The sequence below is a fragment of the Oncorhynchus kisutch genome, linkage group LG4 (genome assembly GCF_002021735.2).
Source record: "Oncorhynchus kisutch isolate 150728-3 linkage group LG4, Okis_V2, whole genome shotgun sequence".
In the NCBI taxonomy this organism is placed as follows: Eukaryota; Metazoa; Chordata; class Actinopteri; order Salmoniformes; family Salmonidae; genus Oncorhynchus; species Oncorhynchus kisutch.
Window position 1 is genome coordinate 78,489,677 of NC_034177.2, and position 17,436 is coordinate 78,507,112.

The following is a 17,436-nucleotide window of genomic DNA, read 5'->3' on the forward strand; positions in this document are numbered from 1 at the left end:
GTATATAGCCTCCACATTGACTCGGTACCGGTAACCCTGTATATAGCCTCCACATTGACTCGGTACCGGTACCCCCTGTATATAGCCTCCACATTGACTCGGTACCGGTACCCCCTGTATATAGCCTCCACATTGACTCGGTACCGGTAACCCTGTATATAGCCTCCACATTGACTCGGTACCGGTACCCCCTGTATATAGCCTCCACATTGACTCGGTACCGGTACCCCCTGTATATAGCCTCCACATTGACTCGGTACCGGTACCCCCTGTATATAGCCTCCACATTGACTCGGTACCGGTACCTCCTGTATATAGCCTCCACATTGACTCGGTACCGGTACCCCCTGTATATAGCCTCCACATTGACTCGGTACCGGTACCCCCTGTATATAGCCTCCACATTGACTCGGTACCGGTACCCCCTGTATATAGCCTCCACATTGACTCGGTACCGGTACCCCCTGTATATAGCCTCCACATTGACTCGGGTACCGGTACCCCCTGTATATAGCCTCCACATTGACTCGGTACCGGTACCCCCTGTATATAGCCTCCACATTGACTCGGTACCAGTACCCCCTGTATATAGCCTCCACATTGACTCGGTACCGGTAACCCTGTATATAGCCTCCACATTGACTCGGTACCGGTAACCCTGTATATAGCCTCGTTATTGTTATTTTATTGTTGCTTTTTACTTTAGTTTATTTAGTAAATGTTTTCTTAACTCTTGAACTGCGTTGTTGATTAAGGGCTTGTAAGCATTTCACGGTAAGGTCTACTACACCTGTTGTATTCGGCGTTGATTTGAAAAGCATCGGTAAACGGGATTAGATGTTTACATGCCACAGTATTGGTACAAACTTTTTCAGGTTATTGTAAAATGGGATATGATGTTTACATGAGTTAACTCAAAAACAGAATGCTTGAGCATCCCGAATTATAACGGGATATTGGTGTGCATGTAAACATGGTCACTGATGCGGAGATAGAGGGCTCTAGACACACAGAACACTGATGTAGGCTACAGAAGACCATATGTCCTTCCTCAGCAGTGGGGTCTATTCTAAATATAGGAGGTGGCAGGAGAGCGTTACAACGGACTAGCTGCGATTGGGGACCAGCTCCAGGACTGCAGTATTCATGAGGTACAATATTGCAATATATGAGGTGCAATATTCATGAGGCCTATGGAGAACAGGGACATCATGGTATGGATAAAGGAGCACAATGTGTGGAAAAGCGGGGATGCGGTACATGGAAAACTAGGAACTTTGTGCATGGAAAACCATCTACTTACAATATGGAATAGGAGTGAAGGAAAGAAAGCATCAGGCGCACACTCCAGGAAGAGTGAGCTGTGTGTGGGTTACAGCGTAGGTCTAGTCCTAGCTGGACAGCCAGAGAACTGACAGAGGCTAAAGAGGAGGCCCATGTTGGCAGGCTAGCTAACCGACAGCCTAGACCTAAATCTATAGATCCCATGAGCATGAATGACAAACTTGATATATCCATGCAAGCTCACATGTTATGACAAAGTTATGTACAATGAACAAAAATATAAACACAACATGTCAAGTGTTGGTCCCATATGGGCGGCAGGGTAGCCTAGTGGTTAGAGCGTTGGACTAGTAACCGGAAGGTTGCAAGTTCAAATCCCCGAGCTGACAAGGTAGAAATCTGTCGTTCTGCCCCTGAACAGGCAGTTAACCCACTGTTCCTAGGCTGTCATTGAAAATAAGAATTTGTTCTTAACTGACTTGCCTCGTTAAATAAAGAAAAAATGAGCTCAAAGCTTATTTCGCTCAAATGTTGTTCACATCCCTGTTAGTGAGCATTTCTCCTTTGCCAAGACAATCCATCCACCTGACAGGTGTGGCATATTAAGAAGCTGATTAAACAGCATAATCATTACACAGGTTCACCTTGTGCTGGGGAAAATAAAAGGCAAAAAAAATGTGCAGTTGTCAAACACAATGCCAGAGATGTCTCAAGTTGAGGGAGCATGCTGACTGCAGGAATGTCCACCAGAGCAGTTGCCAGATAATTTAATGTTAATTTCTCTACCATAAGCCGCCTACAACTTCATTTAAGAGAATTTGGTAGTACGCCCAACCGGCCTCACAACCACAGACCACATGTAAGCACGCCAGCCCAGGACCTCCACAACCAGCTTCTGGATGAGGGTGCTGTGAAGTATTTCTGCCTGTAACAAAGCCCTTTTGTGGGGAAAAACTAATTCTGGATGGCTGGGTCCCAGTGGGTGGGCCTGGCTGCCAAGTGGGTAGACCTTTGCCCTCCCATGGCTGCCTCCCTGCCCAGTCATGTGAAATCCATAGATTAGGGCCTATTGAATTTCTTTAAATAGACTGATTTCTTAATATGAATTGTCACTCAATAAAATCTTTTAAATTGTTGCATTTATATTTTGTTCATTATAGTTTTATAAACATATGTCAATATCCAAAAGCAAATGAGTCCTCATTAACAAAAAATAAATGCAAGAAAGGTTTTTTCTGTTTAAGACAGCACATTTTACAAACATATTTCCTACTTTGCAAACACAAGTGGTCAAATATGTTTGTGAATATGACATTTGACTCCACAGATGGCACTCAGCATTAAGAAGATGGATTGGGGGTAAGGACACCCTGAGATTGGAAGGCTGGAGGTTTGATCCCTGACTACAAAATGTGACTTGATGCCCCTCTGCTTGGCACTCAGCATTAAGAAGATGGATTGGGGGTAAGGACTTACAACAGACTAGCGTTATCTGGAGGAGGGCCACAGCAAAATAAATCAATCAATAATTAGTGGCCAGCTTGAGAGCATCCAGAAGTGTGCTTGCCAAATCTTCCATGGCACGGCATACCCTGGATACAAGGATAATGGGTGCACTACACTGATCGTTGCCCTCACTTCATGAGCAAAGAGAACCTATGGCTGGACTTCGCAGTGTCCCAAGTCCCCCTTCAGAGACTGTTACACTTGTCCTTGGCAGGCAGGTTAAGGCAGGTCACCCGTAGTACACACATGCTCTCTATTCCACAGGTCAGGACTGAATGATACAGTCACCCATACCTTACAATTGCCACTTCACTCTGTTTGAGTGTCCACTTAAATCAACTCTTCGAGTATCTCCTAAAAGTAAACGTGAAATGGGTTTTACTTGTATTAAAGGTTCTATTATCTCTTCAAATGCTATATGTATGTATGTATGTATGTATGTATGTATGTATGTATGTATGTATGTATGTATGTATGTATGCATGCATGCATGCATGTATGTATGTATGTATGTATGTATGTATGCATGTATGTATGTATGCATGCATGTATGTATAGATGTATGTATGTATGTATGTATGTATGTATGTATGTATGTATGTATGTATGCATGTATGTATGCATGTATGTATGCATGTATGTATGTATGTATGTATGTATGTATGTATGTATGTATGTATGTATGTATGTATGTATGCATGTATGTATGTATGTATGTATGTATGTATGTATGTATGTATGTATGTATGTATGTATGCATGCATGTATGCATGCATGTATGCATGTATAGATGTATGTATGTATGTATGTATGCATGTATGTATGTATACAGTGGGGCAAAAAAGTATTTAGTCAGCCATCAATTGTGCAAGTTCCCCCACTTAAAAAGATGAGGCCTGTAATTTTCATCATAGGTACACTTCAACTATGACAGACAAAATGAGAAGGAAAAAAAATCCAGAAAATCACATTGTATGATTTTTTATGAATTTATTTGCAAATTATGGTGGAAAATAAGTATTTGGTCACCTACAAACAGGCAAGATTTCTGGCTCTCACAGACCTGTAACAACTTCTTTAAGAGGCTCCTCTGTCCTCCACTCGTTACCTGTATTCATTTTATTTTATTTTATTTTACCTTTATTTAACTAGGCAAGTCAGTTAAGAACAAATTCTTATTTTCAATGACGGCCTAGGAACAGTGGGTTAACTGCCTTGTTCAGGGGCAGAACGACAGATTTGTTCCTTGTCAGCTCAGGGATTTGAACTTGCAACCTTCTGGTTACTAGTCCAACACTCTAACCACTAGGCTTCCCTGCCGCCCCAATAATGGCACCTGTTTGAACTTGTTATCAGTATAAAAGACACCTGTCCACAACCTCAAACAGTCACACTCCAAACTCCACTATGGCCAAGACCAAAGAGCTGTCAAAGGACAGAAAAAAGGAATAGAAGATGGGAAAGGAAGCCAAGAAAGGAGGAAAGAAAAAGTGTACAGGACATTAGGGAAAGGGAACAAGGAAATGTGGAAAAGGATCTAGAAAAGGAAGCTAGGGAAGGAGGAATGGTAGATGGGAAAGACAGAAAAGGAAGTTAGGAAAGGAAGAAAGGAAGCTAGGAAAGGATAGGCAGAAAGGGAGCTAAAAAATAAAATGAGGGGAGGACAGCAAGGAAAGGGAGAAATGGCTATTATAAAAGGAAAAGAGGAAAGAAAGCTAGGATATTAGGAAAGGGATCTAGAAAAGGAAGCTAGTGAAGGAAAGGGAGCAAGAAAAGGAAATTATTAGAAAAGGATAGGAGAAAAGAGTAAGAGAGTAAAAAGGGAGAAAGGAAAGCAAGCTAGGAAAGGAGGAAATTATTATAGAAAAGGATGAAAGGAAGCTAGGACACCAAACAGATGCATTTCTAAAAGTAAATTGCAATATTCATTTTTATCTTATTTCTATGAGAATTGAGGATTTCCTCATCTGGATTCCGTATATTAAATTGTCACAAACTGATCAGTAAAACATATGTGAGGCCACACAAATGGGAGTCAACTCACAAATGTAATGCAAGTCACAAATATATATGACACAGGTCACAAATGTAATCTGTGAAGTCACAAATGTTGTCATACTCACAAAAACATATTTGACCACTTGTGTTTGAAAAGTAAGAAATATGTTTGTAAAATATGCTGTGTTGATCCAGAAAAAAAACCTGTCTTGCATTTATTTGCTAATCATTTGTTTTTGTTAAATTATGACTCATTCACTTTTGGATCATGACATATGGTTGTGAAACTACACTGAACAACATTATAAAACGCTACAATTATGAAGATTTTACTGAGTTGCTGTTCATAAGGAAATCAGTCAATTTAAATAAATTAATTAGGCCATAATCAATGGATTTCACATTACTGGGAAAACAGATATGCCTCTGGTGGTCACAGACACCTTTAAAAAAAGTAGGGGCATGGATATTTATAAAAATAAAAATAAATAAACATTTGAACAGTCTATCTGGTGTGACCACCATTTGCCTCATGCAGCACGACACATCTCCTTCACATAGAGTTGATCAGGCCTGTGGAATGCTGTCCCACTCCTCTTCAATGGCTGTGCGAAGTTGCTGGATATTGGCGGGAACTGGAGCACACTGTCGTACACGTCAATACAGAGCATCCAAAACATGCTCAATGGTGACATGTCGGTGAGTATGCAGGCCATGGAAGATCTGGGACATGTCTGTGAGTATGCAGGCCATGGAAGATCTGGGACATGTCTGTGAGTATGCAGGCCATGGAACAACTGGGACATGTCTGTGAGTATGCAGGCCATGTAACAACTGGGACATGTCTGTAGGTATGCAGGCCATGGAAGATCTGGGACATGTCTGTGAGTATGCAGGCCATGGTACAACTGGGACATGTCTGTGAGTATGCAGGCCATGTAACAACTGGGACATGTCTGTGAGTATGCAGGCCATGGAAGATCTGGGACATGTCTGTGAGTATGCAGGCCATGGTACAACTGGGACATGTCTGTGAGTATGCAGGCCATGTAACAACTGGGACATGTCTGTGAGTATGCAGGCCATAGAACAACTGGGACATGTCTGTGAATATGCAGGCCATGGAAGATCTGGGACATGTCTGAGTATGCAGGCCATGGAAGATCTGGGACATGTCTGTGAGTATGCAGGCCATGTAACAACTGGGACATGTCTGTGAGTATGCAGGCCATGTAACAACTGGGACATGTCTGTGAGTATGCAGGCCATGGAACAACTGGGACATGTTCAGCTCCCAGGAATGGTGTACTATCCTTGCGACATGGGCGCGTACATTATCAGGCTGAAACGTGGTGATGGAGGCGGATGAATGGCACAACAATGGGTCTCAGGATCTTGTCATGGTATCGCTGTACATTCAATTTGCCATCAATAAAATGTAGTTGTCTTCGTTGTCCGTAGCTTACGCCTGCCCATACCATAACCCCACCACCATGGGGCACTCTGTTCACAACATTGACATCAGCAAACCGCTTGCCCACACAAAGCCATACAGGCCGTCTGCCCGATACAGTTGAAACCGGGATTCAACCGTGAAGAGCACAGCGTACCAGTGGCCATTGAAGGTGAGCATTTGCCCACTGAAGTCGTTTAAAACACCGAATTGCAGTCAGGTCAAGACCCTGGTGAGGAAGACGAGCACGCAGATGAGCTTCCCTTAGACGGTTTCTGCAGGCATTCTTCAGTTGTGCAAACCAACAGTTTCATCATTCTCAAAAAATTTGAGAAATAAGCTTTTGGTGTGCATGGAAAATATCTGAGATCTTTACTTGATATGTTGCATTTATATTTTTGTTCAGAGTATATGAGCATATTTACAGACAGTGATTATTTGAAAGTTGTATTCTGTATTTTTACAACACGTCCTTTGTATTATGTATCATATATTTACAACATTTCAGTAGAAATCTCCACAGATTGGCTCCCACTTCCCAGCTTTACACCTTGACGCCAGGAGGGACAAGCACCCCTCTAGTGAAGGCAGAGTGAAAACACAGAAATTAACTTTAGTCTGTGGGTCATCTTTAATCAAAGATGTAGCTACGTGGCAAAAATAGGCCTAATCTTCCAGCACATCAGAGGCCTGTCCCTGGTGGCTAATTTGTCCCTTGAGGACACAGACACACGTAAGGCCTATAGGTTATACAAGCCCTGTGTGGACTGTGGCTCTCCATTACAGAATTCCCATTGAGAGGTTGACGACACCACCACCCTACTGTCGGCTGGAGAGAGGTTGACACCACCCTACGGTCAGCTGGACAGGCATGTAGTAGTAGGCCTAGCAAAATTATTGGATTAAAATCCATTTTATATTAACATTTTAGTCATTTAGCAAACACAGACCAACATATCCAGACCAACATGGGTTAAGTGCCTTGCTCAAGGGCACACTGACAGATTTTTCACCTAGTTGGCTTGTAGATTTCAAACTAGCGACCTTTCGGTTACTGGCCCAACACTCTTAACCGCCAGGCTACCTGTCACTTCGCTCCTTTGTCTCCCCATTCCTCTTCCCAAGGCTTAAATTATTACATCTCTTATGATTCTGGGCACCATTGGACTAAGAGCCAACCCGGGCAGCAGGTTTGGCTCCCTCTTTCAGCCCAGGCAGCCAGCATTAAAATCCAGGCTTATCCTGGGAAAACTGGGTCACTGAACTTTCCCCCTATCCCTCGCTCTCTCACTGCTTCTGAGCCAGGCCATAGAAACATAAACCGACCGACCACACAACCCACAGTCAGTCATTGGTCATTTTATTAGGATCCCCATTAGCTTTTGCAAAAGCTAGTAGCTACTCTTCCTGGGGTCCACATAAAACATTAAACATGACCTAATACAGAACATTAATAGACAAGAACAGCTCAAGGACAGAACTACATCAATTAAAATATACATGTAAAAAAGGCACATGTAGCCTAGATATCAATACAGACACGCAAACTATCTAGGTCAAATAGGAGAGAGGAGTTGTGCCATGAGGTGTTGATCTGTATTTTTAAACCAGGTTTGCTGTTCATTTGAGTAATACGAGATGGAATGTAGTTCAATGAAATAATGGCTCTATATAATAGTGTACGCTTTCTTAAATTTGTTCAGGATTTGGGGACAGTGAAAAGACCCCTGGTGGCATAAGTGTGTGTGTGGGGGGGGGGGGGGGGGGGGCGGGGCAGAGCTGTGTGTAAATTGACTATGCAAACCATTTGGGATTGAACATGTTTTTTATGAAAAGAGGTGACGCAGTCAGTCTCTCCTCAACTCTTAGCTAAGAGAGACTGGCATGTATAGTATTTATATCATCCCTCAGATTACAATGAAGAGCAACATGTGCTGCTCTGTTCTGGCCCAGCTGCAGCTTAACTAGGTCTTTCCTTGCAGCACTCGACCACACGACTGAACAATAATCAAGATAAAACAAAAATGGTCCTAAAAACCTAAAATGAGCTAAATAATAAACATAGCCCAAATGGAAATAAATAAAAAGGGCCCAACAATTGCACTTAGAATACATACAAATGTACGCACACATTACTGTAAGTCAGTTTGGATAAAAGCGTCTGCTAAATGACATATTATAACATAGGCCTAGACCCTGAAAAAAACAAGGGCGTATGCGGCAGGTGGGGAGTGAGCTGTGTGTGAGCGTGAGAGAATTGGTTCCAGTTTCTCTCCTTAATGCTTTAGGCCAAATACCGGCATCCCAGACCAGCAGCTAGCTAGACCAGTGGAATGAGCTAGTGGATGGCCAGAAGAATAAAACAGAGCCAAGCTCTGTGGCTAATAAGGAAATGCTGTACTCCTGAAGAAGCCTAGCCATGCTTTATTAAAGTATGGCTAGTAGACTGACAACATAGGACAAAGGACGAACTCACCCCCAATCAGAGAGCTCAGAGACTTTCTGACAACACCTAACTTCATGATTAATAGCCTTACCAAAACCACCTCTTCACAGTCTGTGCTGTGAAGGTTCATAACCAACACTTCACATGTAGACACTATGTTAGAACACTGTGCTGTGAAGGTTCATAACCAACACTTCACATGTAGAAACTATGTTAGAACACAGTGCTGTGAAGGTTCATAACCAACACTTCACATGTAGACACTATGTTAGAACACAGTACTGTGAAGGTTCATAACCAACACTTCACATGTAGACACTATGTTAGAACACAGTGTGTGAATAGAGGTACAGCGCTCTGAAAATAAGGAAATGCTAAACTCCTGTGGAAGCCAAAGAAACCAATCCCCTGCTGCGTTTCTCATCTGCTTACCCTGCCACTCACAGACAACAGGCCTACATAACCTGCTGCGTTTCTCATCTGCGTACCCTGCCACTCACAGACAACAGGCCTACATAACCTGCTGCGTTTCTCATCTGCGTACCCTGCCACTCACAGACAACAGGCCTACATAACCTTCTGCGTTTCTCATCTGCTTACCCTGCCACTCATAGACAACAGGCCTACATAACCTGCTGCGTTTCTCATCTGCGTACCCTGCCACTCACAGACAACAGGCCTACATAACCTTCTGCGTTTCTCATCTGCTTACCCTGCCACTCACAGACAACAGGCCTACATAACCTTCTGCGTTTCTCATCTGCTTACCCTGCCACTCACAGACAACAGGCCTACATAACCTGCTCAGACTATACTGAACAAAAAAATATTAAATCTCGGTACCTAATGGCAGTCAGGCTACCTCTGGCGAGCACATGGAGGGCTGTGCGGGCCCCCAAAGAAATGCCACCCCACACCATGACTGACCCACCGCCAAACCCGTCATGCTGGAGGATGTTGCAGGCAGCAGACGGCGTCTCCAGACTCTGTCACGTCTGTCACATGTGCTCAGTGTGAACCTGCTTTCATCTTGAAGAGCACAGGGCGCCAGTGGCGAATTTGCCAATCTTGGTGTTCTCTGGCAAATGCCAAACGTCCTGCACGGTGTTGGGCTGTAAGCACAACCCCCACCTGTGGACATCAGGCCCTCATACCACCCTCATGGAGTCTGTTTCTGACCGTTTGACCAGACACATGCACATTTGTCGCCTGCTGGAGGTCATTTTGCAGGGCTCTGGCAGTGCTCCTCCTGCTCCTCCTTGCACAAAGGTGGAGGTAGCGGTCCTGCTGCTGGGTTGTTGCCCTCCTACAGCCTCATCCACGTCTCCTGATGTACTGGCCTGTCTCCTGGTAGCGCCTCCATGCTCTGAACACTACACTGACAGACACAGCAAACCTTCTTGCCACAGCTCGCATTGATGTGCCATCCTGGATGAGCTGCACCATCCTGGATGAGCTGCACTACCTGAGCCACTTGTGTGGGTTGTAGACTCCGTCTCATGCTACCACTATAGTGAAAGCACCGCCAGCATTCAAAAGTGACCAAAACATCAGCCAGGAAGCATAGGAACTGAGAAGTGGTCTGTGGTTATCACCTGCAGAACCACTCCTTTATTGGGGGTGTCTTGCTAATTGCCTATGATGTCCACCTGTTGTCTATTCCATTTGCACAACAGCATGTGAAATTTGTCAATCAGTGTTGCTTCCTCAGTGGACAGTTTGATTTCACAGTAGTGTGATTGACTTGGAGTTACATTGTGTTGTTTAAGTGTTCCCTTTATTTTTTGAGCAGTGTATTTGTATGAACATAAGATTCAACAACTGAGTCATAAACTGAACAAGTTCCACAGACATGTGACGAACATAAATTGAATAATGTGTCCCTGAATGAAGGGGGGGGGGGTCAAAATCAAAAGTAACAGTCAGTATCTGGTGTGGCCACCAGCTGCATTAAGTACTGCAGTGCATCTCCTCCTCCTCATGGACTGCACCAGATTTGCCAGATCTTGCAGTGAGATGTCACCCCACTCTTCCACCAAAGCACCTGCAAGTTCCCGAACATTTCTGGGGGGAATGGCCCTCACCCCCCGATCCAACAGGTCCCAGACGTGATCAATGGGATTGAGATCCCATGGCAGAACACTGACATTCCTGTCTTGCAGGAAATCACACACAGAACAAGCAGTATGGCTGGTGGTATTGTTATGCTGGAGGGTCATGTGAGGATGAGCCTGCAGGAAGGGTACCACATGAGGGAAGAGGATGTCTTCCCTGTAACGCACAGCGTTGAGATTGCCTGGAATGACAACAAGCTCAGTCCGATGATGCTGTGACACACTGCCACAGACCATGATGGACCCTCCACCTCCAAATCGATCCCGCTCCAGAGTATGGGCCTCGGAGTAACACTCATTCCTTCAATGATAAACGCGAATCCGACCATCAGCCCTGGTGAGACAAAACCGCGACTCGTCAGTGAAGAGCACTTTTTGCCAGTCCTCTCTGGGACTTGTTAGGCAGGTGAGGACCTGCCTAACAACAGGCCTCCAAGCCCTCAGTCCAGCCTCTCTCAGCCTATTGCGGACAGTCTGACCACTGATGGAGGGATTGTGCGTTCCTGGTGTAACTCTGGCAGTTGTTGTTGCCATCCTGTACCTGTCCCGCAGGTGTGATGTTCGGATGTACTGATCCTGTGCAGATGTTGTTACATGTGGTCTGCCACTGCGAGGACGATCAGCTGTCCGTCTTGTCTCCCTGTAGCGCTGTCTTAGGCGTCTCACAGTACGGACATTGTTATTTATTGCCCTGGCCACATCTGCAGTACTCATGCCTCCTTGCAGCATGTCTAAGGCACGTTCACGCAGATGAGCAGGGACCCTGGGCATCTTTCTTTTGGAATTTTTCAGTCAGTAGAAAGGCCTCTTTAGTGTCCTAAGTTTTCATAACTGTGACCTTAATTGCCTACCGTCTGTAAGCTGTTAATGTCGTAACGACCATTCCACAGGGTCATGTTCCTTAATTGTTTATGGTTCATTGATCAAGCATGGGGAAACAGTGTTTAAACACTTTACAATGAAGATCTGTGAAGTTATTTGGATTTTTATGAATTATCTTTGAAAGACAGGGTCCTGAAAAAGGGCCGTTTCCTTTTTTGCGGAGTTTAAAAAGGAAATCAGTCAATTGAAATACATTTATTAGACCAAAACCTATGAATTTCACAGGGTCAGGGGAGCAGCCATGGGTGGGCTAGGGAGGGCATCAGAATTAATTTGTTTTCCCACAAAAGGGCTTTATTACAGACAGAAATACTCCTCAGTTTCATCAGCTGTCTGTGTGGCTGGTCTCAGACGATCGATCCCGCAGGTGAAGAAGCCGGATGTGGAGGTCCTGGGCTTGCGTGGTTACACGTGGTCTGCGTTTGTTGGACGTACTACCATATTCTGTAAAACAACGCTGGAGGCATCTTTTTATTGTCCCCAGCACAAGGAGCACCTGTGTAATGATCATGCTGTTTAATCAGCTTCTTGATATGCCACATCTGTCAGGTGGATGGAGTATATATATATATATATATTTTTTCTTTTTTTTTTTCTTCTTTTTTTTCTCCCAATTTCGTGGTATCCAATTGTTTTAGTAGCTACTATCTTGTCTCATCGTTACAACTCCCATACGGGCTCGGGAGAGACGAAGGTTGAAAGTCATGCGTACTCTGATACACAACCCAACCAAGCCGCACTGCTTCTTAACACAGCGCGCATTCAACCCGGAAGCCAGCCGCACCAATGTGTTGGAAGAAACAGGTGCACCTGGCAAACTTGGATAGCGCACACTGCGCCCGGCCCGCCACAGGAGTCGCTGGTGCGCGATGAGACAAGGATATCCCTACGGCCAACCCCTCCCTAACCTGGACGACGCTAGGCCAATTGTGCGTCGCCCCACGGACCACCCGGTCGCGACAGAGCCTGGGCGCGAACCCAGAGTCTCTGGTAGTACAGCGCCCTTAACTACTGCGCCACCCGGGAGGCCCTGGATGGATTATTTTGGCAAAAGGAGAAATGCTCACCAGCAGGGATGTAAACAAATTTGTGCAAAAAGATGGCGGGAAAAACAATTCCTGGATTTTTTTATTTCAGCTCATGAAACCAACACTTTACATGTTGCGTTCATATTTTTGTTCAGTATAAAATGATTTAGACATTAAAGTCCCGCTTCCAATACAAACAACAAATATCCTCACTGAACTTCTGACCTCCCGAAACAAAACGCATGGGACAAGGGCAGTAAAAGACAGTGGTCACGCATGATTACTGCCTCATTATTCAAATACAGGAATGCTGTTGTAATGTGGAGTAACCTATTCCTTGGAATAAACACTCATTAATGCATGTTTTATAACATCTTAACCAATGGCATTGATAGTGACACGCAGGAGACATCATTTAAAAAGAGAAGCACAGCTATCTCACAGACACAGCTGACATAACAACAGTGACACACTGTAGCCCACAACAAACACATTCTTATTGGGACGGGCAGATATCACCACCCCGCCACGCCTTCTGATTCTCTCCCCATTATACTGGTGTAATCTGCACAGTTAGCAAATTATGATATGACATGACAAGCATAGTGGCGAACAATACGGAGGCTGTATGAGGGACTTCATTTCCTTAGGGTAGAAGAAATGCTTAGTGTGTGAAAACACAGGGTAAACGCTGTAGGCTGTTACAGTACATTACACTTGTTCAATAGGTAGAAGGAGCCTCCCTGAAGATAAACAAAGTTGGGGCTTGTGTCCAACAGTTTTAATAAGGAAACTAGAGGAAAACAGAACATTCCCGGCCCAAACAGGATGGCCACTGCAGACGGTTCTGCACGGTCCGATTGTGAACATATCCAGCTGAAGATCTGACCAGGCTTTCTCCTCTACCTCTTCCTTTACAGGATCAGTCTTAAACAATGGGTCACACACACACACACACACACACAGGAAGTCAGGACCACTGCATTCCAGACCATGCCTGCCCAGCTGTGCCACTCACATTTTACATTCATTCACAATGACCACGGTGAAAATGATTCCATTCCTGAAAGCATAGTGCGGCAAATGTCCTTAAGCTAAACATTTCAGGATGTGGGCTACATTTGATACGGTCGTCTTCTACATATCTTATATTCTGTATAGTTAATGGTTACTGTCTAAACAAATACTTTGAAGTCTTCATATTGTAGGCCTTCAAATTCCTCTTTATCCAATGAATTGCCATCCTATACTCTAAATAATTTGACAAACAACTAACTGCATGGCAAAAAGATTGTTAAGTCACCTACTCTGGATGAAGTCAAGGTTACACTAAGCAGGCATAATCAAATCTGTGTTGTTTGAATGTTAGTGAATTTTGAATGGTCGCCACTGCCTCCCACAATACAATTCCACAATATTGTGGTTAATATATAACAACAAGTAGGAGGAGTGAAAGGTTTATTTGTGGTGCACTTGCAACAAAGGAAAGACTAGCTAGCAGATTATAAACGGGCTAATGTGATGCTCCATTAGCCGTTGAAGGTTAGGTACTGTTTGGCGTAGCACAGAGAATTTGACCAACCTTAACTTGGCGATACTTCCTCAATTCCCAACTTGGAAGACAACCAACGTCTTTTAAATGTCCAGGTCTAGTTGCAAGGGGCTCGTTTAAATTTAGAAAACGCCCCATTATCAAAATTAAAATAATGTTATGCTGCAGGAAGTAATCCAACGATGTGTATGCCGTCATCTTGTCTATTTCAAATCTTCTTTCATTGATCGAGACAGGTGAGTGTAATGGACAGATTTCAACAGACAGGATTTAAAGGGAAGTCTAGCAGGAACACTTTACGACTAAGCAGGCAGGACAAATTTGTTGAGGTCACCGGAACAATGGAATTTGATAGCACATCGGGAGAAGATGAGCGCACAGACTCAGATGAAGGAAGGATGGTGGAATATTAAATCTGATGTCGGTGGAATTAAGGAACAATTGACCTCTGTTCAAAAGAACAGTTAAAGAAGCAAAAGTTGGGATGGGAAGAAATATGCCTAGTGTGAAGAATACCTCATATCTGGTGGGAGTCCAGTTTCTGGGACAATTGGGGCCCAAATTGTGAAATCCATTGGAAGTATCCAAGATGATGGTGGGGAGAGGTGTGGGTAAAGTGGAGTCGGTGAGTCACGAGGAGTGGGCTGGTCTTGACTTTTTGTGTTTCTGCTGAACACGGGCGAATGACCGGACATTAAATGACCATGCTGCATTGTGCTTTGAGCTAAGGAGAAGAGCACCTGTCAATGGAGTCATTGCTGGAGTCTCGGAAGAAGTGGTCATCGAGGAGCTGAAGAGTATTCCTGGAGTGGTTGATGCACGGAGGATGAATCGTTGGGTTAGTGGCAAGGAAAAGAAGAGCTTGTCTATTCTTGTGGTTTTTTATGTGGAGTCCCTCCCGACCACAGTGAAGCTGGGGTGTGTACTTTCCTGTAAGAGCTTTTACTTCCAGGCCGTTGAAGTGTAAACGGTGTAACATTTTTGGACACGTAGAGAGTGTCTACAGGCGGAGGAGATGCAGAAGTTGTGGAAAAAGGTGATGGTTAATGTTATGAAGAAGCAGGTGAAGTGTTACAACTGTGGTGGAAAGCATGTAGGTACATCTTTGGAGTGCCCAACAAGGACAAAACAGAATGAGGTTGCCAAAGTCAGGGTCGTCTAGTGCATTTCATATACAGAAGCCGTCAAAAGGGTGGACGGAACAAAAGGTACTCGAGGACTCCATGGTGTTGTCAAGTCCTTAAATGCAGGCTGCAGAGTTGGCTTCCCTCCAGGAGGATGCAGGGATGTTACGTGTAAAGAAGGTGGACTTTGGGATGTGTATGGCAATGGTGATCAATGGCACGGCTAAAGTGTAGGGGAGGTCCAGGAAGATGGACAATTTTGTGGATGCGGCTGAGCGGTTCCTTGGAATAAAAGTTCTCAGGGAAGGAGTTATACGAGGCACTGTCACGAGCAGTGATACTCTAAGGCCCCAGAGCTTGGGGAGGGAGCTATGGAAGAAATGAGGTAGTACTAGGATATAGGTTTTGTTAAACTCCACAGAAGAAGACATACGGCCCTTTGGGGTGGACACCCACCTGTCTCAATCAATGAGAGAATATTTGAAATAGTCAAGATGGCGGCGTACACGTGGTTGGATTACTGCATGGAGCAAAACATTTTATTTACTTTAAAACTAGACATGGATGTTTAGAAGACATTGCTTTTCTTCCAAGTCGGTAATTGAGGAAGTATTGACAAGTTAAGGTTGGTCAAATTCTCTGTGCTACACCAGTGGTATCAAATAACGCCCATCTGCCAGCTGGAACAGAGTAATGGTCTGAATAGCTAGAAGATTAAGATCACTTTAGGTACAACCGAAATTGTACTCCCGCTTTTAACCAAACCCCTGCGAAAGACACACATACACAGGTTTTGGAGGAGTGGCTGGGCTGCCACTGGGCATCATGGAAGCTATTGTTTAGAGTGGTTAAGTGCCTTGCTCAAGGGTCAAACATCAGGAAATGGCATCTAGGATTTGATAACAGCAACCTTCTGGTTACCAGCTCACTGCCGCAAGATTTTTTCCTGTCGGACCCGGTATTCGAACTGGCAACTCTTCGGTTGCTGCAAACAACTACGCTACCTGCCGCCCCTAACAACTTAACACAATTAACTCTATTGCAGGGTCCCAAAACAGCAAAACTGTATAATTGAGTTCCTTAAATAATATCCAATGTAAATGTTTTTAGGGCTAAAATCTAATTAAACTTGAATAGTCATTGCTTTCCCTTGCTGACCGACTGCGCCGGGCCTTGTCTGTTGTGTGGAACCAGACTGAATCGTTCGGGGATATTCTACCACACCATAAATAGGACACTAACAAACAGGAACGCAACATTGTAACAAAGCCACCCAATGACCAAGGGTGACGGACTGCGTAATTATGTTTATCAAAACAGAACATGAGAGGGATTAGGCTATCTGTTAAGTATTTCGCGATATGATATTCTGGCCAGGTGCCTTCCACGGCTCCAAGCAAAGGTATTCACCAGCACTTGAGCGACAGGTTTTAGTGTAAAAAAAACAACAAAAAACGAGTATGCTTTCTAGTGTATCATTGTGTCAATTGGAATACCCTGCGTCGTTACAATGTAATGCGCGTGTTTTATTGTAATGTAACAACGTATCAAAATAGCAGAGCAATTAACAACATGCTACTATTGCTGCAGTTACCTTGTAGACATCTCCGTATGTGCCACTTCCTATCCGCTGAATTAGCTCGAAATCCTCCTGCGGATTGCGCCTGGATAGGTCAACGCTGGAATTCATCTTTAGAACTCCGATTTATGGTTCCCGAATGGTATGGTTGAACGAGACCAATATTACAAATCGAAAAAAAAACATACAGCGTCAGAAAATAACAGCAAGCCTCCACCAAAACTTCAACATGGCTTCCAATGCGCAATGGGCATGCGCATCAATGTGTAGTTTTAAATTCTCTATATAAAAAAAGCAGACTGTGAGAAAGTGTGCAGCAGCTTACAACGGTGTCAGATGGCTGGCTGACAATAAAGACCAAGTGAGAGATAAAGATTGAATGAAACAGGCTCTGGCCCCAAGAAAAGGATATGGGACCCAAACTACAAACGACTTGGCTTCTATAACAATAAAACGTTGGAGTAGGCTAT

The 17,436-nt window shown here is 44.2% G+C and overlaps 1 protein-coding gene across 6 annotated transcripts in view; it reads right to left on the minus strand.

Annotated features, from left to right (window-relative positions):
* LOC109890041 (mitogen-activated protein kinase kinase kinase kinase 3-like) overlaps nt 1-17,194 on the minus strand; it is an 81,805-nt gene extending 64,611 nt beyond the window's left edge. For all 6 annotated transcript variants that reach the window (XM_031823725.1, XM_031823722.1, XM_031823720.1 and 3 more), the window contains exon 1: nt 16,982-17,194. In XM_031823725.1, coding sequence (XP_031679585.1) covers nt 16,982-17,077 — 96 coding nt within the window. In that variant the 5' untranslated portion in view covers nt 17,078-17,194. The remainder of the gene's footprint in view (nt 1-16,981) is intronic.
* Between the last annotated feature and the right edge of the window lie 242 nt (nt 17,195-17,436).